This window comes from Hylobates moloch, unplaced genomic scaffold (genome assembly GCF_009828535.3).
Source record: "Hylobates moloch isolate HMO894 unplaced genomic scaffold, HMol_V3 SCAFFOLD_23, whole genome shotgun sequence".
Lineage (NCBI taxonomy): Eukaryota > Metazoa > Chordata > Mammalia > Primates > Hylobatidae > Hylobates > Hylobates moloch.
The window spans coordinates 30,075,049-30,099,832 of record NW_026652298.1 but is presented as its reverse complement, the minus strand read 5'-3'; the positions used below and the strand labels follow the sequence as shown (position 1 = coordinate 30,099,832).

Here is a 24,784-nt window from a genome sequence, read left to right as displayed (position 1 = left end):
GGTTTTGAGCTCTAAATATCCTGTTATGGATTAAATTTTCCATTAATTAATTTTGAATTCATCAGTTTCTATTTTATTCAGCTTATAATGCGTTACTGTCACTGTTTTCATGCCCGGATCGTCTCAGAGCATCCGAGCATCAAAACAGTGATAATAGTGGACTATAAGATGAATCCATCCCAACCATCCTATTTATCAGTGGGAACTTTTATGAGCTGGCTTCTGTGTCCTTTTGAAGTGGGCCTGTAAGTTCACACTGATGTCTTCAATCCCAGTCCAACATCACCATTGACTTCTCACTTTCTTACTTGATGTATTTGTTATTCTCTTCTCCAATAACAAGATACCTGGCTCCAGTTATCTGTAATATATTTAGTTATTGATCCATCCCCTTGTAAGTTAACTAATCTCTAATAGCTTTGGGCTGAATTGCTTGGGAATGGAAAGGCAGGGTTATGGGGAGATTTGCTTTCTGGAGAAGCTCCTCTGCTCTCTTCATTATAGAGATCCTCCATCCTCTGACCGCATCTGGAAGGACCCTGGCCTAGTGCTGGAGGGTAGAGGCTTTGGAGTTGCTCCGATGTTAATTCCACTTCCACTCCTGATTGACCTTGGCCGGTCACTAACCACACTGAGCCTCCATTTCCTTATGGACGAGGGCAATGTTTCATGGTACAGAGAAAAATAAGACACGGCCACTGTCCTCAAGGATCTCATACTCTAGATAGGGGAAGGTGAGCACAGGCCAGGGGTATTAAAGTGTGAGACTTGTTAAGAGAGAAGGTTGTCTGGACTATGCTGGGGGCAGAGGAGGGAGGTGTCACAAGCTCCACGTGGTGGAGGCAGGGTTGGCAGGAAGGACTTCAGAGAGAAGAGGGCCTTTGAGGAGATACTTGCAAAATTTGCAGCTGTTCACCAGGGGCCTGGGGCAGATGGGAGAGTTGCAGACAGAATCAGATCAACCTTAGCAAAGACACATGTGGCAGAAACAGCTTGGCTGGTATGGGCAACAGGGAAGAGCTGTGATTGGCCAAATCGCAGAGTGGAGGTCGGGGGCTGTCTTAGGTGGATGTCTCAGCTACTCTGGGAGCCTGACAGCTGCAAGAGGAGTGGGGGGAGTCGGGTCTAGCTTAGAGAGCATGGTGTATTGGGTAGCGGGGCAGCAGCCTGGGTAGAACCCGGGAGGAGCCTTTCCAAGATGACGCTGGGGGAAAGTGCTCTGGAAGGTATCTTTTGCTTTCCCTCTTGCCCTGATGCCCTCAGTGCCAGAGGCGCTGGCTGGCTGGGTTTATTCCTTCAGCCCTCTTAGGATTGATTGTTTCAGAAAGATGGTGTAGAGCAGTGGTCCCCAACCTTTTTGGCACCAGGGACTGGTTTCATGGAAGACAATTTTTCCATGAGGATGGGGTGGTGGAATGGTTTTGGGATAAAACTGTTCCACCTCATATCATCAGACGTTAGATTTTCATAGGGAGTGTGCAACCTAGATCTTGCATGCCCAGTTCACAATAGGGTTCGTGCTCCTATGAGAATCTAAGGCTGCCGCTGATCTGACAGGAGGGAGAGCTCAGGTGGTAATGCTTGCTCACTGCTTGCTCACCGCGCCGTCACTGCTCGGTCACCTCCTGCTGTGCGGCCTGGTTCCTGACAGCCACATTGATGGAGGACCCCTGGTGTAGAGGACTGGTACGGTTTTCACTCTGGAGTTGCACTGTCTGGATGTGAATCCCAGCTTTGCCACTCGTCAGCTTGTCACTTGCCAGGAACATGACTTACCTCCTCTGTAGGTATCTCAGCCTGCAGGCATCTAAAAAGCTTTGCTTACCCCTCTCCCCTTCTCTCCTCCCCAACTCAGTGCTGGACAAGTGGTAGCTACTAGCATCATTGTCATGGTGACAATTACTCGAGGGCGTGAGGGCAAAAGTGTTCTGTAAAGGGCAGTGCAAGAATGCGTGTTAGGCTCAGTGCAGCAACAGGCTAAAGGAGTTCTGATGCCTTAGAAAAGATGGCGGAGTTGGAGTTGGGGTCAGAAGAGACTAACAGGAATATGTACAGTTAGGGAAAAATGGTTTTTCAACATTGACTGTTTTATTTTGCAGTGAACTTGACCTTTGAAGATTTAGGAGTGGCTGCAAACACCACAAAGCCAAGCGATTTATGCCTCCCTTCCTGCCTTTTATTGGTGCCTATTTTGGGAGAGTCCTCATGGTCTTGGATAGCCTGGCCATTGGGCCACCTTCTTCTTGTAGTTGGGTGTGGTTATGGTTGATGCCTACTCAGTACCTACTAGACAGTAGGCATGAGGTCCCCTCGAGCTGTGCTTTTTTGCATCTAGGAAAAGCATAATTCCCATAGGTATGTCTTAGTGTGGTGTTTTGATGCCTGAGAATTACCAAATGTACTTACGAGGTTCGTTAGTTTTGTTGTGAGTAATTTTCCTTTGAGTAGTGCTGTCTGGGTTGCTGGTTGTTTACTCTGACATTGGGGCAGGCATAATTGCTTTGACTTACAAACATTAATTATTGCAGTCGTTGGAAGCTGTTTGAGAGGTACTTGCCACCTACTCAATGATTTGCTTTCGTTCCTATGCTTTTAAAGAAATCCGCAGGGTAGCCAGCAGGCGTGTTTGGGGCTGGGAGTGGGAGGGAGTTGGCAAGGCTTTCTAGAATTGGACAGGCGAATATTTGAATACTTGTCTCCATCTCCACGGCTACCACTTCGATCCTCTCAGTTCTAGCCACCATCGTTTCTTTCCTGGGTGACTGTAATGGCCTCCTATCTTCCGGCTTCTTCTTTTTCCACCCCTGACTCCATTTGCCTTTTCCACACAGCAAGTCTGCATTCCCTTGATTAACACCTTTTTAATTTATTTTTTTGTTTGTGAATTGCAGTCTTGCTCTGTTGCCCAGGCTGGAGTGCAATGGTGCGATCACAGCTCACTGCAGCCTGCAACTCCTGTGCTCAAGTGATCCTCCTGCCTCAGCCTCTGGAGAAGCTGGGACTACAGGCACATGTCACCATGTCCAGCTAATTTTTAAGTTAATTTTAGTTCATTTATTTGTTTATTGAGACAAGGTCTCACTTTCACCCAGGCTGGAGTGCAATGGTGCGATCTCGGCTCACTGCAACCTCTGCCTTCCGGGTTCAAGCAGTTTTCCTGCCTCAGCTCCCAAGTAGCTGGGATTACAGGTGCCTCCCACCATGCCTGGGTAATTTTTGTATTTTTAGTAGAGGCCGGGTTTCACCATGTTGGCCAGGCTGGTCTCGAACTCCTGACCTCAGGTGATCCACCTGCCTCGGCCTCCCAAAGTGCTGGGATTACAGGCGTAAGCCACTGTGCCCGGCCTAAAAAAATTTTTTTTATAGAGATGTGGTCTTGCTATATTGCCCAGGCTAGTCTCAAACTTCTAGGCTCAGGTGATCCTCCTGTCTCAGCCTCCCTAAGTGCTGCAATTACAGGAATGTGCCACTGCACCCAAAACATTTAGCATAATGTTTTTGGGTTTCATCTAAGTTGTTGCATGTATCAATAGTGCATTCCTTTTTATTGATGAGTAAGCATTCCATTACTTACATTCCAGGACAGGAGTTTCTAACTCCATTACAAGAGTTTGAGACCAGCCTGACCAACATGGCAAAACCCCGTCTCTACTGAAAATAAAAAAATTAGCCAGGCGTGGTGGTGCGTGCTGGTAATCCCAGCTACTTGGGATCTGAGGCAGGAGAATCACTTGAACCCAGGAGGTGAAGGTTGCAGTGAGCTGAGATCGCACCATTGCACTCCAGCCTGGGCAACAAGAGTGAAACTCCGTCTTCCAAAAAAAAAAAGTCTTTCACAGAGCAAATCCAGTTAAACTCTTTTTTCTACTCTGGATGATGTTCTTAGTGTTATATCTAAGAACTCTTCTTTGTCTAACTCAGGTTAGGCATGATTTTCTCTGACCTTTTCTTCTAAACCTTTTATAGTTTTAAATTACATTTCTTTGTGGTCCAATTTTAATTAATATTTGTATAAGGTGTGAGTATTGGTTGAAGTTTATTTTTTTTTGCTTATGAATGTCTTGTTGTTCCAAAATTATGTGTGGAAAAGACTGTCCTTTCTCCAGAATTGCCTTCCTACCTTCATCACATTGCTTGACTGTGTGTATGGGTTTATTCCCTGATTCTGTGTCTGTCTTGTTCTTGTGTGTCTGTCGTTTTGCCTATGTGACATTGGCTTGAGGGCTGTAGCTTTACAGGAAGTTCTAAAATTGGGCAGTGTGAGTCTTCCTGCTTTGTGCTGCTTTTTCAAAAATGATTTCGGCTATTTTAGTTTCTTTGTTTTTCCATATGAATGTTATAATCTGCTAGTCTATATAAAAAATACTGCTAGGATTTTGATTGGGCTTTCATTAAATTTATAGATCAATGTGGGGATAATTGACATCTTAATTCTTTTGAGTCTTCTGAGCCATGAACCTGGTATCTCCAGGTATTTAGCTCTTCTTTGATTTCTTTTGTTAGTATTTTGTAGTTTTCAGCATGCAGATCCTGGACACATTTTGTTAGATTTATATGAATGTATTTCATCTTTTGGAGCTGTTATAAATGATCCTTTTTAAAAGTAATTTACCTTCTGATTGTTCATTGGTAGTGTATAGAAATACAGTTAATGTTTACATTTGACCCTGTGTTCTGTGACCTTGAAAAACTCGGTTATTCTGTGGCCATTTTCATCAGTTCTTGGGATTACCTTTGCAGATAGTCATGTCACTTGTGAAGAGGGAAAGTTTTAGTCCTTCCTTCCTAACCTGTATGTGTTTTTTTGGGTGGGGAGGGCCTTATTTCACCAGCTAGAATCTACTGTGCTGATAGGAGTGGTGAGGGAAGAATTGCTTGCCTCATTCTCAGTCTTTGGGGGAAAATATTCAGCCTTTCATCTTTAGGTTTGATGTTACTATAGCATTTGGAGGTGGGTAGGTTTTTTTTTTTTTTTTTTTTTTTCAAGAAGGCATCTCACTCTGTCACCTAGGCTGGAGTGCAGTGGTATGATCTTGGCTCAGTGCAAGCTCCGCCTCCCAGGTTCAAGCGATTCTTGTGTTTCAGCCTCCTGAGCAGCTGGGATTACAGGCGTGCACCACCAGGCCTAGCTCATTTTTCTATTTTTAGTAGAGACAGGGTTTCACCATGTTGGCCAGGCTGGTCTCAAACTCCTGACCTCAGGTGATCCACTCACCTCGGTCTCCCAAAGTGCTGGGATTGCAGACGTGAGCCACTGCATCTGGCCTGGGAGTGAGTATTTCTAACCTCTTAATACATTTTAAAAAGTGCTCTAGTAAAGTGCATTGTTGAAAAATTAAAGAAAAATTTCCAATTAATTTTATCACATAGAACTGAGCACTGTTAACATTGTGGTCCATACATTTCCAGTGCAAATATATCCATCTGAATAGATTTAAAGGGTTAGAGTAAATATACTCTGTACTCTGCTGCATTCAGTTAATGGTATATCAGTGTGAGTATGTGTATGTATGTATGTGTATATATATATATTCATTCTTGGGGATAAGCATGCATATTTATCGTAGCTTTGACAGTCCTATAGCACCCTATTATAGGAGGAGGCACCATAACTTTTCCATCCAGTGCTACATTATCAGACAATTAACTTGCAACCAGTTTCTTTCTTTTATATTCAAAGCATCCTCTCGCATGTGGTTTTGAGACTTCTCTTTCTTTTCTGAATACAGTTTCTTAGAAGTGGAGTTGCTGGGTCAGAAGGTTACAGTTCTTGAGGCTGTCAATTCATATTTCCTAAAGCTCACCTGTGACCAACTGCTTACATTTATGAGATGCCTAAGGGGGTTGGCAGCAGAAGCTTGAGCTCCATAACTCGAGGAAAGTTCCTTAGCCTCTCTTAGCAAAGCTAGCTGGTCAGGAGGATCCTGTTCACATCTGCACAGGAGTCTTAACCACCCAAGAGATTCTGCAGACCTGCGCTGACGAGTACACGTTTTCTCATGGAATTTTTCAAGGCCTTACGTTTTCAATGTTGCCCTGTTCACTTAATTCTCTAAACGTATATAATGTAATAGGAGACTTTGAAGTTAAAAGATAATGTGTTTAAATCCCAGGTTGGAGTGTGTGTTAGGCTCTCTGGGCCTCAAATTTCCCATCTGCAAAACGGGCACAGTAAAACCAGCCTCATGATGTGTTGCTGGGGATCTAATGAGACACCAAGTGTGTGGCAGAGAGGAGAGGGACATAGACATGGAGAGGCTGAAGTGAACTGTGGCTCTGCCTTTGCTGGTTGTGAGTTTTTGGATAGTTCATTTAGCCTCGTTGAACCTCAGTTTCTTTTCTTTTCTTTCTTTTTTTTTTTTTTTTTTTTTTTTGAGACAAGGTCTTACTCTGTCACCCAGGTTGGATCTTTGTTCACTGCAACATCCGCCTTCCAGGCTCAAACGATCCTCCCACCTCAGCCTCCCAAGTAGCTGGGACTACAGGTGCATGCCACCACACCCAGCTAATCTTTGTATTTTTTTGTAGAGATGGGGTTTCACCATGTTGCCCAGGCTGTTGTCCTGGGCTCACGTGATCGGCCTGCCTTGGCCTCCCCAGGCAGGTGGCATGAGCCACCACGCCTGGTCTTCAGTTTTTTCATGTGTAAAATGAAGGTAGTAAGAAAAATGTCAGCAATAATAACCTGTTTTGTAGGGTTACTGTGTAGATAAAATGTGAGCATGTCTGCCACACCTCGAATCTTAAGTGCCCTACTCAGAGGCAGGTGCTCATGTGTTGCAGATTAAAAAGCATGTTTCCCACTACATACGTATGGATCTCTGGGAATGAGGCACAGCTTTTACCTCTAACGGGGTCTTGGTGCTGTGCTGCTTCCCACTTCATAGGAGGGATTTCAAGGAAGGTGTAAACATCTCAAATGTACAACTCTGCCACAGTCCACATTGGCAACACCTTTTCTTTTTTCTTTTTTTTTGAGATGGAGTTCTCACTCTGTCGCGAGGCTGGAGTGCGGTGGCGTGATCTTGGCTCACTGCAACCTCTGCCTCCCGGGTTCAAGCGATTGTTCTGCCTCAGCCTCCTTAGTAGCTGGGACTACAGGCACATGCCACCATGCGCAGCTTATTTTTGTATTTTCAGTAGAGATGGGGTTTCACCATGCTGGCCAGGCTAATCTTGAGCTCTTGGCCTCAGGTGATTCACCTGCCTTGGCCTCCCGGAGTACTGGGATTACGGGTGTGAGCCACCGCACCCAGCCAGGTGTGATTTTTAGATGGGATCTTAACACGGTATTAGAAGATTTCTTCAAACCAGAAGAAAAGCAGCCACCTGAAACATTTCAGTGCTGGCCACAGAGTTGAAGATGAACAGGGAAGCTGAGGATCGGCTCAATGGCTGGCAGCAAATGAGAGGAGACCTGACTGCCAAACACTGACATGACTTCTGTTGGTCATGCGGCCTCTTGGAAAATGTTCTTCCATGAACTGTTGTTTAGAAATGTGTATAAATGTCTTTCCCTGGTTTTATGATATGTGACTTGAATTCACATGTGGAGATTGGGAGTAGGCTGGGCTGGGCGATGAGGCTCTGGCTAAAGGAATCCTAGAAAACATGCTCTACAGGCTGGGCGCGGTGGCTCACACCTGTAATCCCAGCACTTGGGAAGGCTGAGGTGGGTGGATCACTTAAGCTCAGGAGTTCAAGACCAGCCTGGCCAACATGGTGAAACCCCATCTCTACTAAAAATACAAAAATTAGCTGGTCATGGGGGTGTGCGCCTGTAATCCCAGCTACTTGGGAAGCTGAGGCAGGAGAATTGCTTTAACCTAGGAGGCAGAGGTTGCAGTGAGCCGAGATCATGCTGCTGCACTCCAGCCTGGGCGACAGAGTGAGACTGCATTTCAAAAACAAAACCAACAAAAACAAACGTGCTGTACAGTCCCCATCGGGGAGATTTTGTCTCCCACAGACATTTTAAGGGCTTGTTATTTTGTTTCAAACATTTGTGATTCATGTCACAGATGGGAAAAGTGCAGACACCTGTGGAGGCATCCATGACAGGCTTAGTCTAGGACGAGGGGATAATGAAGGGACTCCCTTGTGGTTTACTTTCTCCAGAGCTTCAGAGACAAACGTCGAGTTCTCAGGTGATACTTAAGTCTACGGTAGTGTCTAAGTTTGATCCTGATTTTTTTTTTTCTGCCACAATACAGCACAGAGAAGCAAAATACAAAGAAAGTGCTGTTGTCGTGGGCTGAGATGTAGTCAGATGCATTGAAAACAGACACTCGGCACCAGGGATGAGCAGTCTCAAGTTTTTCAACTAAGTCAGTGTTTGGCGTATCTGTTGCAGTGGGTGGTATTTCCATCCATAAATAGTCTGAATGAGAGGCTTACTGTGGTGCATTATTAAGTGAGACGACCAGTCTCAGAAACATTTATACTATCCTGTCATAGAGACTCTGAGTGTATTCAGTTGGTAGTGATTGTCAGAGCATGGAGGAAGGCCTGAAAGGTATATACTAGGTTTTTGCCATTGGTTACCGTGGAGTAGTGTTGAGTGGAACAGTAAATAAGGGAAAAAAGCCTTCAAACATTCACACAAAAATTAAAGCATTGTGAAGGGTGTTTCATCCCCCTAAAGTTATTTAGGATGTGTGTGTGCACCTAGAGAAATAATGGGATGGATATAAAAATGTTAATGGGGTTTATTTCAAGGTGTTGGGGTCTTAGCATGTTTTTGCATTTCTTCGTAAATGTGTTCTGATTTTTTGCAATGAGCATTTTTTATTTTTATAATCACAGAAAGAACCCAGTCTTCAGCTCTTCTCATTGCAAGGAAAGAAAAAATATTCTAGCAGATTTAAAGGCACTTAGACTCAAGACCTGAGGTGTAGGGGGTGGGGGCAGAAATAGAGAATGTGTAAGAGGCACCTCCCTCTGGTAGAGCTGGTCAGAAACCAAGTCTGAATCTCAAAGGAGATGGCCAAGAGTCCTTGTGGGTCTCGGGGGCAGGGAAACCTGGGTTCAGATCTTACTAGTGAGTTTTACTGGCAACCTTGGTCAGAAACCTTATTTGTCCAACTCTTCTCCTGTAAAATGTGGAGAATATTGCAGGCCACTCTGCATTTTTCTACTGAATGAAGCATCTTTCCGCTGAATGACAGATGGATGAATGAATGAGTGGATGCATGCTTGGTTCAAAGAGACATATGTAAAGTCTAAATACTCAACAAATGGCAGTTTTTCCCCCTTGGTCCTCACATTCCTTTGTCGGCCACCGTACCTGGGGAGTGAGTTCAGCAGGTGGGGTCCTGTCATACCCTGGGTTCTGTGTTCCTTAGTCTAATGTTCCATAGTGTAATCTTACATAGGGCTGGATGTGGACTTGGTCCAACTGCTTCTCTTTATGCCTCAATCTCCTTATCTGTAAAATGAGGGTTGTGTTAGTGCCTTGGAATGATTCAAGGAGATTCTATACAAACACTTGACATGATGCCTGGCAAATAATAAGTGTTTAATACAAGTCAGAGTTGATAAAGATATCAAGAGCATTCCCCAGGGTGAATGCACAGTAATCAGTACATGCTTCTGTAAATGGAGAGAAGACTAGAGTTCCTGACACTGAATAGGCACCTGATAGATGGGTAGCTTCAAACAGCCTAAGCACAGCCTATGTCTGCATTCTGAATTTGTGGACACTGGAACCAGTGGTGCTTATCTGTCTCATGAAAGAACAGTTCTTAAAGGTACTCTGCAGACATGCCCAAGGTAACACAGCCTTCTCCCGTGATGATCTCTAAACCATGAGAATATATTAACATTTATAAGATGCAAATTGTGCTTTTCTTTACACAGATTCACCACCCACCCCTGCCCCCTCCTGTGGGTCCACACTGTCACTTTTTAAATATATATTTTTTAACATTCTTGTACCTGCAGAGAGAACGAGGTGCTCAAAGTCCAGCTGAAGAAATATGTAGGAGCTGTCCAGATGCTGAAAAGAGAAGGTCAAACAGCTGAAGGTGAGGGGGTGCCTGAGCCCGGGTTGGGAGGGGCCGGGCTTTTCATTAACACCTGTACATGACACGTGATAGACACTCAACATGTGACGAGTGCGTATGTGGATGCATTAGAATAATGGTGCTGCTCAGGGTTCCAGAAAATCAGATGGAAAACCTGATGCCTATTCCTGCAACATGCATAACTAATATTGTAAGACTCACTTGCTAGACTATTAGCAACAGTCTTATTGATTTGTGTACTTAGAGAATTTTATGTCCAGAGTCTTGAGACAGTTCCATGGTGGTGAACCTTGTGGTATGATGAAGTCACAGCAGGCCACGGGCGCAAGCAACAGGAAGCCAAGATGGCAGAGAATCAGAGTGGTGGACTTAGGCTGATCAGGTTCGAATTCCAGCTCTGGTTAGGTTTTCTAATCTCTCTACACCTCAGTTTTTTCATCTGTACAATGAGGTTGGTTGATAGCACCTACCTCATGAGGCAATCCGTGTAGACATCTTAGCATAATGCCTACCACAGAATAAATGCTGGATAAATTTTAGCTATTATTATTGTTATTATTAATCAGAAATTCCAGTAGACAGAAGAACAATCATGAAAATCTTGCCAAATGAGGTGGGGCCGTGTGCTGCTTCTAAAATCTCCTAAAATATTTCTCAGGGCAGCCCGAAGAAAGGATCTTTAACTCTGGCTGATGTGTCTTGCAGCCCTCAGCCAAAAGACCGTAACAAAATTTCCTTAAAGACAAGCTCATAGAGTGTGGACATTTTAACAAATGGTGGGTATTCCCCACATTCACATGTCTTTTTTTTTTTTTTTTTTTTTTGGAGACAGAGTCTCACTCTGCTGCCCAGGATGGAGTGCAGTGGCGCAGTCTCGGCTCACTACAACTTCAGCTTCCTGGGTTCAAGCGATTCTCCTGTCTCAGCCTCCCGAGTAGCTGGAATTACAGGCATCTGCCACCATGCCCAGCTAATTTTTGTATTTTTAGTAGAGATGGGGTTTCACCATGTTGGCCAGGTTTGTCTTGAACTCCTGACCTCAGGTGATCCGCCCGCCTCGGCCTCCCAAAGTGCTGGGATTACAGGCGTGAGCCGCCACTCCCAGCCCACATGTCTTCAGAGTTAACCAAACCTGCACTGAATTCATGCTCACCCATGACCACCTGACTCCTTGGAATTATTTTCCCACACATACCAGGACATCACACCAGTATCATGAGAGCATCGTGAGGATTTTCCAAAACAATGAATGCAGAGTTTCTAGTATGGTACCTGGCTTATAATAAATGGTTGTTGTTGTTTTGTGTGATGGAGACAGGAATGGAATCTGGCTATGGCTTATTTAGTAATGGCATAAAGATGTGAATGTTTTTGAAGCATGTATATTTCTTTTGGTTCCCATTTGATCAGGATCAGCTTATTGGTGATACTATTTGATAACATGCCTTGCTTCATTCATATTTGGGTCAGTGACTGTGGTCATTCTGGAGTTATCAGTGCAGAATTAATCATCTTTCTGTGTGGGCTCATGCCCTTTTCATACAGATATTGCTATTATGGCCCTGAATTCATTTCATTATACAGAATTATTCATATGTTGGTCTCCCAAGTTTTTACATCTCATCTCTGTTTCCCCAGCAACTGGCTTTTTAGTCATTCACTACATTCATTACATGCTTGGAATGAATAGTATTTGTCTAGCCCTTTACAACCGTTCCAAGCAAGTTCACATGTACTCTGATTTGACTCAGTAACCTTGTGATGAGTAGGTATTTTTCCATTATTTTAAAGTTTGTCATTAGAGGCTTAGGAGAGCTTAAGGGGCTGGTACATGTGTCTGTGGTGGAAATGAACTCAGGCATTTTTCTCCAAACCTCTGGTTCTTTGCATTATAAAATTCTTTTAACTTTACTGTGCAAAGGAATTGCCTGGGGAGCCCATTAAATATGCCTCTTTCCAGGACACTGCCTCTGGGAGTTACTCCAGTGGACTTAGGATGAGGCTGTAGATTTGGACGTCTAGATATGTGACTCTAATGCAGGTGACCTGTGGACAGCACCACCACCTTTTGTGAAATCTACAAGTTACTTACACAGAACTTGGATTCAGTACAAAAAGACCATTAAAGTCGGGTTAAAAAGAAGCACCACTGGGCTTGCTTTTGATTTGAAAACCTCAGTGCTACACTCCCATTTGGGGAGAATGGGCATATGGAACCTACAGTGTACAGAATGGTTTTTCATAGCAGCTGAAGGTCCATTTCCCCAGACCGATCCTGAGTGTCTTGAGCCACAGCTGGATCTGAGCCATTTCAGGATGTAGTTGTGACAACTCTTACATGAATTCGAGCAGAGATGGTTACGTGCGTATGGCGACTCCACCTAGCAGCAGTCTCTTACTCATGCATTATTATATTCTTATGGAAAAAGCCTCCAGGATTTAAACAAAACAGCTTAAAAAAATGAACTTTTAGAATAGACATTGGCAACCTTTAATTTTACAGATATCAAATTTCAGATTCCCACCCTTTTTTTTTTTCTTTTTAGAAGAATGATCTAGTCCCTCCAAGAAAATCATTATTTAAGCAGCAAAATAAGGACTGGAATTTGGGTGGCTTCATTATCTAATGGAAAGTTTTTTTTTTTTGTTTTCTTTTTCTTCCCCAGTGTGGTCCAGAAGTGAGATTGGGTTATTTGCCTCTCAAGTGCTGTTTTTCCTTGGTGATGTCAGATTTGCCAGAAGCTTACACTTTTATTTGCGCTTTTGAATCTCTCACCTTAGGGCAAATTCTTTGTGCTCTTCCTCTAGCGTTAGAACCCTGGTGCAAGGGCTGCCATATCTACCAGGAACTTGCCTGGCAATTCCACTTCGTTGTAATTCTTACTGGTCATTTGATTAATTGTGTTGTTAATGGCGTTGGACACCCTTTCTCCTCTCCACAGAGCCAGTGTAGGGAAATTTCACTTATGAAAGCAGGAGATCACTTATAAGACGAGGAGATCCTCTGGCTAGATTTCAGGGCGTTAGTACACATTCAACAAGAATTCTTGCTTTCCTGTTAGGCTGGGAGACTGGGGCCGCTGTAGTCAGCTTGTCTCCACATGGAGGTTGGGAATGAGGCCGTCACACAAAAAGAGCAGCTGAGCTGAAAGGCGGAGAGAAAGTGAGCTCTGATTCTGTCTTCAGGGCCCCTGAATCCAGCTATACCTGGCGTGACAGTCCCACCCTGGAGTTTTTGGTAATAGGAGCAGTCATTCCGCCAGCCTCCCCTGCTCCTGTTGTCAAGCTTGATTAGTTTTCTATAGCTCATGTGTTCTATGGCAAATTATTACCTCTTTCCTGGATACAGACCTGTTCGTCCTTGTAAAGGGCGATTATTTCTGTGGAATTGTCTTTCCAAGTACGGTGTCTGCTCCTGCGATGTAAGGCTTTTCCTCCTACCTCCCCTCTTACTGGACACTCCACTGTCATAACTATTCCTGGCCACCATAGCGTACTCCTGTTCCATAGCAATGGATTTTAAAGCTGTGAGCTCTCCTCGGCATCCCCATTTAATTAATCTGCAGTCAGCCCAGGGAGAGAAGGAGAAGGAATCGACCATCGCTGGTGGCCATCAAAATAATCGGCAGCAAGGGCAGGAGACTGAGTGGGAGGAACTTGACAGATGAGGGAGGCTTGGGAGCAATTTACAAAGTTTGTTCTCAGAAACAAGAGAAGCAAAAAATTGGGAAGTCATCAGCCTGTCTGGTGTGTCGTGTCTTTGCTGCTGTGTGGTGTGCTCAGGGATTCCCGGCTCCACACCCATGTGTGCTTTGTGCTGTCACTGGGGTATCAGTTTCCCTGGGGTGAGTCCAGGAATCCCTGATTCCACACCTGCGTGTGCTTTGTGCTTTGGGGTGTTAGTTTCCCTGGGGTGAGCCCAGCGATTCCCGGCTCCACACCCATGTGTGCTTCGTGCTCTCACTGGGGTGTCAGTTTCCCTGGGATGAGTCCAGCGATCCCTGATTCCACACCCGTGTGTGTTTTATGCTCTGGCTGGGGTGTCAGTTTCCCCGGCCTTCCAAAGAATGGGGCAGGGCAGTTTAGAAGGCTGATTCAGTGAAGATGGATAGTCGTGGGCTAGATGATTCCTAGAGCCCACAGTGTGTCAGGGGAGCTTGCAGGGTAACTTTTTATTCTTTTTTTCCCGAACCATTGCAGACTTCAGGGCATCTCTACGTGCACGGCCTGCTGTTTCCACTCCCAGTGAGCACAGAGGCAAAGATGTCTTTGTTTGAGGCAGTCTTCGGTTGCAAGGAATAACAATCCACCAAAGCTGGCTGTGTGTGTGTGTGTGTGTGTCCCAAGTGGAGTAAACATGGAACCTCATAAATCCCATCACTCTGCTGTTTACCGTTCATGGTTTTCCAGTCCTGACTTCTTGATGATGGCCTTCAGTGCTTGTGATCTGGCTCTTCCCTAAGTTCCAACCTCATCTCCCACCACCCTCCCTCTTTCTGTCTCCACCCCACCCACACTGGCCTTTAGGCTGATCGTCAAACATGCCAGACTGGTTCCTGCCTCAGGCCCTTTGCATATGCTGCCCCTGTGAAGGGACACTCTTCCCTGGTCTCTGTGTGGCTCTTCCACCTTGCCATGCATGTCTCCATTCAGATGCCACCTCTTCTTGACTGCCCTGTCTTACCTTGTGCCGCCTCTCTCATTCCATCTCTGTCTTTTCATGACAGCACTTAACAGGCCCTCAAAGTATCTTGGTCATTGATGTTCTTGCTTGTTTCTTCCTAGTGTTCCACCTTGCACCGTACAGTCCACAAGAGCAGGGATCTTGGCATGTCTTTTCCCCTGCTGTGTTGAAAGTGCCTGCACAGTGCTTGATCATGATATATGCTCTGTAAATGTTTATAACATAAAGGAATATAAATAAAATAGGAGCTGTTGGTTGCTATTGGATCTCATGGCCTTTAGTTGATTCCAGATCCGTTGCAGCTGTGGAGAGCCTAGTAGTGGACAAATTCATAGACCTACCTTGTGGGGCCACCCAAATACTGTGCGTCACCCCTGTGTAACTGCATCTTTCAGTTGTGCCTCCAACTGGATTCTCCTGATCATGTGATCATGTGTTTTTGCTTTTAGTGACCACGATTAGCATGTGACCTCGACCGTGCCCTGGTTGCATCATTCAGAGCTCTTGTGATGACAAGAGTCATACAATCTGATTTAATCTGTCTTAAGCAAATAAAAGAGAAGTCCAGGAGTATCTGCCTTCAGGGATGGTTTGATCCAGGGGCTCAAACAATATCATCAGAAGTTTTTTCTTTCTTTCTTCAGTTTCTCAACTCTTATTTTTTTCATTGTTGGGAGTGATGTGCTGGTAAATGTCTAACAAATAGCTCTCTGAAAAAAAAAAAAAGCCCTGATTTAGAATGTTTGCAGATTTCCATAGTGTTGTAAATCCTCCTTCTATGTCTGATTCCAGACTCTGCCAACACAGTGTCACTGTTTGCAGAGTAGGAAAGAGATACACACAGTTAGCTCCCATGAGTCAGTACCCGGGCGCTCCCATCCCTCACTGTGTGCTGGCCGCCTTCTCAGCCAGGTGTTCTCCTTGGGCCGGCAAGAGGTTGCCAGCAGCTGTAGCTTTAGTCTTTCTGGTAGGCCCAGCAGGAGAGGAGCTTCTCTCACTGTCCCGTCTTTCCATCTCTTCATCTCACAGAGCAGTGGTTCCTAGTACTGGCTTTTAATGGAGTCACCTGGGAAATTTTTTTTTTTTTTTTTGGGAGACGGAGTCTCACTCTGTCGGCCATACTGGAGTGCAGTGGCACGATCTTGGCTCACTGCAAGCTCTGCCTCCCAGGTTCACGCCATTTTCCTGCCTCAGCCTCCCGAGTAGCTGGGACTACAGGCGCCTGCCACCATGCCTGGCTAATTCTTTTTTGTATTTTTAGTAGAGACGGGGTTTCACCGTAGTCTCGATCTCCTGACCTCATGATCTGCCTGCCTCAGCCTCCCAAAGTGCTGGGATTACAGGCATGAGCCACTGCGCCCGGCCCACCTGGGAAATTTTTAAAAATCCCAATGCTTGGCCTCACCGATACCCAAAAATCAGTAGTGGGAATGAGGGTTTTTTTGTTGTTTTTTTTTTAAAGCTTCCCAAATGATTCCAGTGTGCAGGTTGGAGTGCAGTGTTTGGAACCACTGCCTTGGAGGATATCACTTTCCAATTAATGAAGTTCAGGGTCAGCAAATGTGCTTACACTCTCTGATTCTTGGCCAGTAGTTGACATTGTAAATTAATCAAGGTGCACTTTTCTTCTTGAATCCAGATTTAGCCTCAGAATTTGTCTCTTCATATAGGTACCATTGAGTTAAGACCAGGGAGGTTAGGCCAAGCACGGTTGCTCATGCCTGTAATCCCAGCATTTTGGGAGGCCAAGACGGGTGGATCACCTGAGGTCAGGAGTTCGAGACCAGCTTGACCAACATGGTGAAACCCTATCTCTACTAAAAATGCAAAAATTAGCTAGGTGAGGTGGTGGGTGCCTGTAATCCTAGTTACTAGGGAGACTGAGGCAGGAGAATCGCTTGAACCTGGGAGGCGAAGGTTGCAGTGAGCCAAGATCGTACCACTTCACTCTAGCCTAGGTGAAAGAGTGAAACTCCGTCTAAAAAATAAAATAAAATAAAAAACAAAAACCAGGGAGGTTCAATGGAAGCTGTTCACCACCACTGTGCGAGTGAACCCAGTGCCTTTAGTGTGCCCTAATCCCTGCCCCCGCAAGAATCTGCTGTGGGTGTTAATTGTCATCTCCGTTCCCGACCCTTCCTGTTCCACCGCAGTGTCTCGCTCACACTGCTCATCACAAAGCTGCTTTGCTGTTGTGTTTGTCTCATGTGCCCCCATCACAACCACTTTACGACCCCACTCTTGGCTCATCCAGTGTCCTCTCCTAGAAACTCCACTTCCCTGATGCTTGCTCAGGCCAGATGCTGCATTTATGGTAAGATTCAGCTCTTCTCCTGTCACCTGAAAGAAATCTAATTACCTGGATCTTTCAATTTGCTAAACCCCTGTGGTGCTTGCTACCAGCAGTAAGCAGAGTCTGGCATTTGCCTTTTGCTAGTATGGGTTATTTTGTGGTCACGTCTTGTGCCTGTCTACTCTGCTAGACCGTGTGACCACATAGGGGCCACGGTCTGGGACTTAGAAACTTGCAGGTTTTTTCTTTTTACACAACAAGTGCTTAATAAAAACTTGTTACTGGGGTCTACCCAAGTGACTCTCAGGAGTGATTTCAGAGTCACAGAGATGTTGATGTAGATTGAAAGAGCATTCCCTGAGAAGGGAAACAAGTTTGGGGAAACAACATTCCATACCACTTAAGAGTGGGGAGATGATTATCATTCTCCTTTGTTCCAGAAGTGACCACACCGCTCTGCTCACATTCCATGGTGAGGGCTAGTCATACAGTCCCACCTGGGTGCAGAGGGGTCTTGGAAGTGTTCTCTCTGGCTGGGCAGCTGCTTTGCACAAGAACTCTACCCAGTGGAAGGGGGGAGCATTGAGTTGTGGTAGCCGGTCGGCCAGCTCTGCTGTCCCTACTGGGGCACTCAGAGGCATGGGGTCTCCATCTTCTCATTCATTTGTGTGGCTCTTCAGAAAGAGCTTGCTTTGGGGTTTGTGCTCTTGGAGTCTCAGAAGGAATGCCTGATAGGTTGTGACGGTCTATGGTAGGAAGGGTGTCCAAGAATGTGCTAGCAACATGTCTCTCAGATATACAGAGTCACTTGGCTGGGCGTGGTGGCTCACACCTATAGCCCCCAGCACTTTGGGAGGCTGAGTCAGGATGATTGCTTGAGCCCAGGAGTTCAAGACCAGCCTGGGCAGGAGCCTTCAGTGAGCCGTGATTGTGCCACTGCAATGTAGTCTGGATGACGGAGCAAGACCTCGTCTCTACAAACAATTAAAAAAAAAATTGGCCAGGTGGGCTGGTGCACGACTATAGTCCCAGCTCTTTGGGAGGCTGAGGTGGGAGGATCGCTTGAGCCCGCAAGGTTGAGAGTGCACTGAGCCATGATGCCGTGCTACTGCACTGTAGCTTGGGCGGTAGAGTGAGACCGTCTCTTTAAAAAAAAAAAAAAAAAAAAAAAGACTGTCACTTGTTACTCATTTATTTCTGCATTTATGGAGATCCTTGCACTACTAGGTTGCACCTTGGAGATGTACTTAGCTTTGTTAGGGGCTGTTAAAAGGTCTTTCCTGCACAGGTACATTGTGGTGTCATTTACATTGGAGGCACCAGTTGCGATGGAGAGACCATGTTGTAGCTGCCCCTTTATATAAGGTGCTTTTGGCTTCTCCTGAAAATCTCAGTTTACTAATGGGAAAAAGAGGGCTTTAGATAAATTTAGTTGTTTATTGACAAATGGGCAGGCAGGTATTCCCTGTGAAACTCACGGGTTGTAGGGGGGTAAAATATAATGTCCTCACTCTGTGATGGTTTGGAGCGTGGAGAGATGACGGGCAGATTGTGGTGGGGTGATCTCAGCTCATTATAATCTCTGCCTCCTGAGTTCAAGCGATTCTCCTACCTTAGCCTCCCAGGTAGCTGGGATTACAGGTGTGCACCACCATGCCTGGCTAATTTTTGTATTTTTAGTAGAGACTGGGTTTTGCCATGTTGGCCAGACTGGTTTCAAACTCCTGGCCTCAAGTGATCCGCCCACCTTGGCCTCCAAAAGTGCTGGGATTACAGGCATGAGCCACCGTGCCTGGCTTTGCATGTTTAAGAGTTTGAGTGACTACCTGCTGTCCTCTCACTCTCCAGCTCGAGACCCCTCATTTCTGTTTGGACCAGATCCTGGTGGGGCTCAACGGCCCCATCGCTGGGACCTGTAGGTGGCTGAAGGGATGCTTCTGGGCCACCAACGCTGCGTCTGACTCCTCTGTAGTCTCATCAGGACCACTTAGGAGATGTGAGACCAGCAGTGGCCCCAACTGTCTGCTGCTCAGCCCTCCTCGGTCAATAGCATGAGTTAGACCTTGCCTACCTGCTGCTCTGCTGTTAAGTCAGGCATTCCTTGTATGTGTGTTGTCCTTAACAAGGTGGCATGACTTTAGGACATTGGCCCTCTGTTGTTGTTGTCAAGTCTGAAAACTCGCTTCGTAAGAGCCTGCTCATCTGACTCTGTGTGGCCAAGAGGGGTAGCAGGTGCTGGCGGGAAGAGCATGGGCTCTGGAGACGAATTCGTTTGGGTTGAAGTCCTGGTTCAGTTTCTGTCTGTGTGCATGTGGCACCTTCAACATCGGGTCCCTTTTGTCTAATCAGTATCCATTCCCCCTTTCCTGGTAACCTGTTTTTCCTTTGGGGAACCCTCTGTCCAGCCCTCCATCCACGTGGTTTATGTGGGCCTGTCATCCCCCTACGTCGGCTACTTCCCAGGCACACTGGTTCAGGGTGTGCATGTGTCTTGGTCAGAGCCAGTCACTGCTGTCATGGTGCTGTTGGGGTCTCAGAGTGGGAGGCACACGCCTTTACTTGCTGGACTTGAAGCGGAGAGGCTGGGGCTGGGGCTCCTCTTTTTCCACTTGACTCACGTTCTCCCCACTATTTTTTTTTTTTTAAAGAGACAGGAGGGTCTTGCTGTGTTGCCCAGGGTGGAGTGCAGCTGGACGATCATAGCTCACTGCAGCCTCAACCCCCTGGGCTCAAGCAATCCCTCCTGCCTCAGCCTCCCGAGGAGCTGGGAGCATTGGTGTCCGCCATCACTCTCGGTGGGACTGAGAAGTTTTGCCTGAGAATGGAGTCGATGCAGAGGAAGGTAGAGCCAAGAGACAGAGAAAGTGAATCTAGCCAGGCCTGAAGCTCCCTCTTCCTCTGGACTCCTCCGCTGGGGAGCTTCCACCATCTTTCTGCTCCCCCCTGGGCTTGTCTTTTTTCCAGCTGCATCCTTGATTCAGGTTGTAGCCAAGGTGTCCTCGCCTGCTGGCCATTCTCTCTCACGTGTTCCCTCCCTCCCTCCTTTTCTCCTCCCCTCCTCTGTCTCCTGCCCTCCTCTGTCTCTTCTCTCTTGTTTCACTCTACTCCGGTCTATTTTGTATTTGTTTGATGGGCTGAATCTCAAGTGGCTCTTACCTTTTCAGCTACTAAGTTTATAAACAGGAGACCTCATAGTTTCTCTCCTCCCTGCTTGAAATGACTGCCTTCTGGGCACTGTTTTCACTTGCAAACCTGTTCTGAGGAGTAATTGAGAGAATTAGATGTAAGTTCCCAGCACAGCCTTTGGTGCAGACTGGGGCTTCATAAGCTGTTTTTCCCACCACCTCCCTCACTCTTTACACAGACTCCAAAACCTCTGGGTGGTTTGGGAAGTTAGGTTGTTTGCTTTGGGCAGAGTACAAGGTCAAGGCACCATTTCATAAATTCAGCCAACATTGATTGAATATTCCTTGAGTACCAGGCACAGTTCTGGGAATACTTCAGGCCCAAGGAGACCCCTCAGGTTTAGTGGGAGAGATGGACACTAAACATATAAACAAGCAGGTAATTTTGAATACATATTCTGATACAGCCCAACCTTTTCCCACAAGGCCTTGTAACCATGTGGAGAAATCCCTGGCTGACAGATAACAGAAGCTGTGTTCATTGGGTACCTGTAACGTGCTGGGCCCCGGGATAGCTTTCCCTGCAGCTTTTTTCCTTCTAATGGCTCTGTGAGGATAGGGCTGTTGCCTCCATTTTACGGATGTGAGAAACCAAGGCTCTGAGTGGTGGATGTGCTGAAGCTTACCATATTAGTCAGGGTTCTCCAGAAATGTGGACCAATAGGGGGTATGTGTGTGTGTGTGTGTGTGTGTGTGTGTGTATGTGTAGACAGCTTGAGATTGACCGATATTTTAAGTAATTGACCCATGTGATGGTGGCATCTGTCAACTCCAGAATCTGCAGGGTGGGCCTCTAGGCTGGAGACCAGGGAGAAACTGATATTGCAACTGAAGTCCAAAGGCCGTCTTGGGTCAGAATTCATACTTCCTTATGAAACCTCCGTTTTTTTTGTTTGTTTGTTTTTGTTTTTTTCTTCTTAAAGCCTTCGGTTGATTGGATGAGGCCCACTCTCGTTATGGAAGATAATCTGCTTTACTGATTAAACTGCTTATCTCATTTAAAAAATACCTTTACAATGACATTTAGACTGGTGTTGGATGCAATATCTGTACCGTAACTTAGCCACATTGACACATGAGGTTAATCATTATAGTCATCCACTTAGAAAGTAGCAGAGCCGAGATTCCGACCCAGATCTGTCTGTTAAACCCATGCTTTCCCCAGTGCTTCTGCAGTTTATTGTCTCAGACGTGTTCTAGGGATAGGGTACGTTGCCACTCCTGGGCCTCAGTGGTGGTGTGTGACGAGCTAGCCCAGAGATGCCTGCCTATGTGGGGCAGCCTCTGTTTGACTGGCTAGCATCTACCATGTACTTCGTCCTGAGAAAAAATGCACCATGTTCACCTTTTCCCCCTGGAGACTGAAATCTGATTGTATGCCATGAGTCACATGGGGAGCTGGGCCAGAGTGGGAGGGACTCGGAAGTGGACATTAGGGTTAGCGGAAAGCAGAACCATTGACTGTCCGCTTCTTAGGAGCAGGGCTGTGTGTAGACTGGACTTGCTCTTTGTCCCTGAAGGCTCCTTCCTCCATGGTAGAGAGAAGCCATTGCCTGGAAGAGGAGCCTGGGAAAGTGTTAATACAACTGGAGGGGGAAAGGCAGGCACAGAGCTTCCAGTTGGAGGAACCTGGGTCCAATCCCAGCCCTGTCATTTACTATCTCTGAGCTCACGGAATAAGTCGCCATCTCTGAGCTTCAGTATTTCCATCTGAGGAGTAAAGATAATATATATTTTATATATGTTTGTAGGCCATTTGTATATCTTCTTTTGAAAAATGTCTGTTCTTGTTTGCTTACTTTTTAATAAGATTATTCATTTTTTTTCATGACTGATGTGTTTGAGTTCCTTGTAGATTCTGGATATTAACCCTTTATTGTATGTGTACTTTGCAAATATTTTCTTGAGTGGAGAAAGAAAATGTGGTATGTATATACCATACAATACTACTCAGTCATAAAGGGCTGGGCGCTGTGGCTCATGCCGATAATCCCAGCACTTTGGGAGGCCGAGGTGGGTGGATCACCTGAGGTCAGGAATTTGAGACCAGCCTGGCCAATATTGTGAAACCTCATGTCTACTAAAAATACAAAAATTACCTGGGCATGGTGGCATGCATCTGTAATCCCAGCTACTCGGGAGGCTGAGGCAGGAGAATAGCTTGAATCCAGGAGGTGGAGGTTGCAGTGAGCCGAGATCGTGCCACTGCACTCCAGCCTGGGTGACAGAGTGAGACTGTCTCAAAAAAAGAAAAACGCAAACAACAACAAAAAAACTACTCGGGCATAAAGAGTGGAATACTGTCTTTTGCATCCACTTGGATGGAACTAGAGGCCATCATCCTAAGTGAAGTAACTCAGGAACAGAAAAATAGCACATCCTCTAACTTATAAGTGGGAGCCAAGCTGTGGGCACACAGGGGCATATAGAGATAAGGGACATTAGAGACTCTGAGGGGAAGGGGAGGCAAGGGATGAAAAACTACCTATTGGGTCCAGTGTACATGTTGTTTGAGTGACAGGTACACTGAAAGCCCAGACTTTGCCGCTTTTCAAGTCACCGAAAGCCATTTATACCCCTAAAGCTGTTGAAATAAAGGAAAAAAAAATTAAAAACAACATTGACTTTATAAAATTGTTTGCAGTTTAAAAGTGATGACACATATAAAGTAGCAGGCAGTGGTTGATGTTGTGGGTTGGAAATGCATTTAGGAGAGTGTCCAGGCTGTGAAAGGTCACAGCACATTAGCAGACACCTGTAAATTAGTTTCTCCAAGTGGATGAATAATTAAGATGAGAATTATAGGGCAAACCTTTTCAAAAGCTTTGCAATTCATTATCCTGACAGAACAGTATTTGTGTGATTAGCCAGTTTCTCGACCTTTAAATAAAACCCTGAACAGGTAGCCGCAGTACCCAGCTATGTGGCCACCCCAAATTGCAAGGTGGGCTGGGAAACGTGGGGCTTATTTGGCAGATAAGGAAGGAGCGACAATGAATACTGGGTAGGCAGCCAGGCGTCCCTGCTTCTGGTGGCCTTGCGGGAGGATGAGGCTGATGGAGTCAGGGATAGGGGGTGCTAAAGTCCCCTCAAGCCACCCCTTTGTGCCCCACTCCTGGGGAAAACGTCATCAAATTTTGGGTCATAGCTGCAAGAGGATCCAGTCCCTGGTTCTAAAAGTGGCCCTTGTCTCTCTGGCGACCTCTATAAGGAGTAACGTTTTATTTGTTCAACCTGATTTCCTCCCTGGCAGGAGGCTTTCTTGTCCCAAATCACTGCAAACAGAATTGCCTGGAAATACCAAGTATCGATTCATGATTGTTGTTCATTTTATTTTTATTGTTTGGTAGGAAACAAAGACCTAGAAACACGACAGGAGCAATTGGAGTGCCTCAGCTCCCTCCTCGGAAGGAGGCCAGACGTATATTTATTGTTGTTGTCAGTAACTTTTTGGGGCTGTCTCAGCATTGTGTTTATTGGGGTAGTTTGTCAATCAGCTTTTGTTTCAACCCTTCTCTGTCCTGGGAGCTGACAGGTGCCTTGTTTTGTAAAAAGCCACTTTGATTTTGAAAACTGCTCTATTTTAAGTTTCTAATTACAGCTTTTCTAAGGAAACTGGTCATTTTGTTTTTCTCGAGTGGGTGATGATGCCGTGGACCTTGGTTGAGAGTGACTTGCCTGAATGTTTTCTTTTTTCTCAGACTGAATAGAAGAATCAACACCCTGCACAGAGAGAGCGCCTCTCTCCTGGTCTGGGCTTAATTCACTGGTTTATGGCTTCACTTGCATTCTTTGCATTTCAGTAGAAATAGACTCCCTCCTTGTCCTCTCTGTGGGGTGCCTTCTATTTAGTCTGCAGTCTCCCTGATGTCTGGCACACCACATTGACCTCCGGATACCCCTGCTCCAAGAAGCCCTCCATGATTTCCCTGCCATCATTTTTCCTAGTTGGTCACTCCCAGGTCTATTGCTGCCTATTTTATACTTTAAAAATTTAATCTCTTTATTTCTTTGGTGACAGATTCAAGAAACATTAGCCAGGATATAAGCTCATGAGAGTAGGGACTGAGTTGATGTTGATACTGTTGTGCACCTAGCTTCCAAAACAGTGCCTGGCCCCTGGTGGGTGATCAGTAGACATTTGATGAATGAATGAGTGAGTGAATGCATGAATGAGTTTGCTGAGCACCCAATAATAATAGCTAACATGCATTAAGCACCATTGCTAGGCCCTGTGCTAACTGCTTCATGGCAACTGTCCTGTGAGGTGGGTATTATTATCCCCATTTACACGGGAGAACTGAAGCTTAGAAAGGTGAGAGACCGGCTGGGCATGGCAGCTTACACCTGCAATCCCAGCACTTTGAGAGGCTGAGATAGGAGGAGGGTTGCTTAAGGCCAGGAGTTTGAGACGCCATCTCTCCAAAAAAAAAAAAAAAAGAAAAAATCAGAACATGTATAGTGGGGCCAGACTGTCTGGGCTAAAGTCCCCTCCATGCCCTCTATGTAAGTATTAGATTGTTACTATCAAGCGCTTTGCCCCAGGTGCACAGCTGGGGAGTGGCAGGGTCTGGATCTCTGATGTCCTAATACAGAA

At 45.7% G+C, this 24,784-nt stretch overlaps 1 protein-coding gene across 4 annotated transcripts in view; it reads left to right on the top strand.

Moving 5' to 3' along the window:
* Positions 1-24,784, top strand: part of SNX29 (sorting nexin 29) — a 593,868-nt gene that overhangs the window by 209,344 nt on the left and 359,740 nt on the right. For 3 of the 4 annotated variants that reach the window (XM_032145365.2, XM_032145366.2, XM_058433797.1), the window contains exon 14: positions 9,943-10,025. In XM_032145365.2, the coding sequence (XP_032001256.1) occupies positions 9,943-10,025 (83 nt within the window). Of the gene's footprint in view, positions 1-9,942; positions 10,026-24,784 lie in introns of those variants that run through there. The other variant, XM_058433798.1, reaches the window with a different exon arrangement.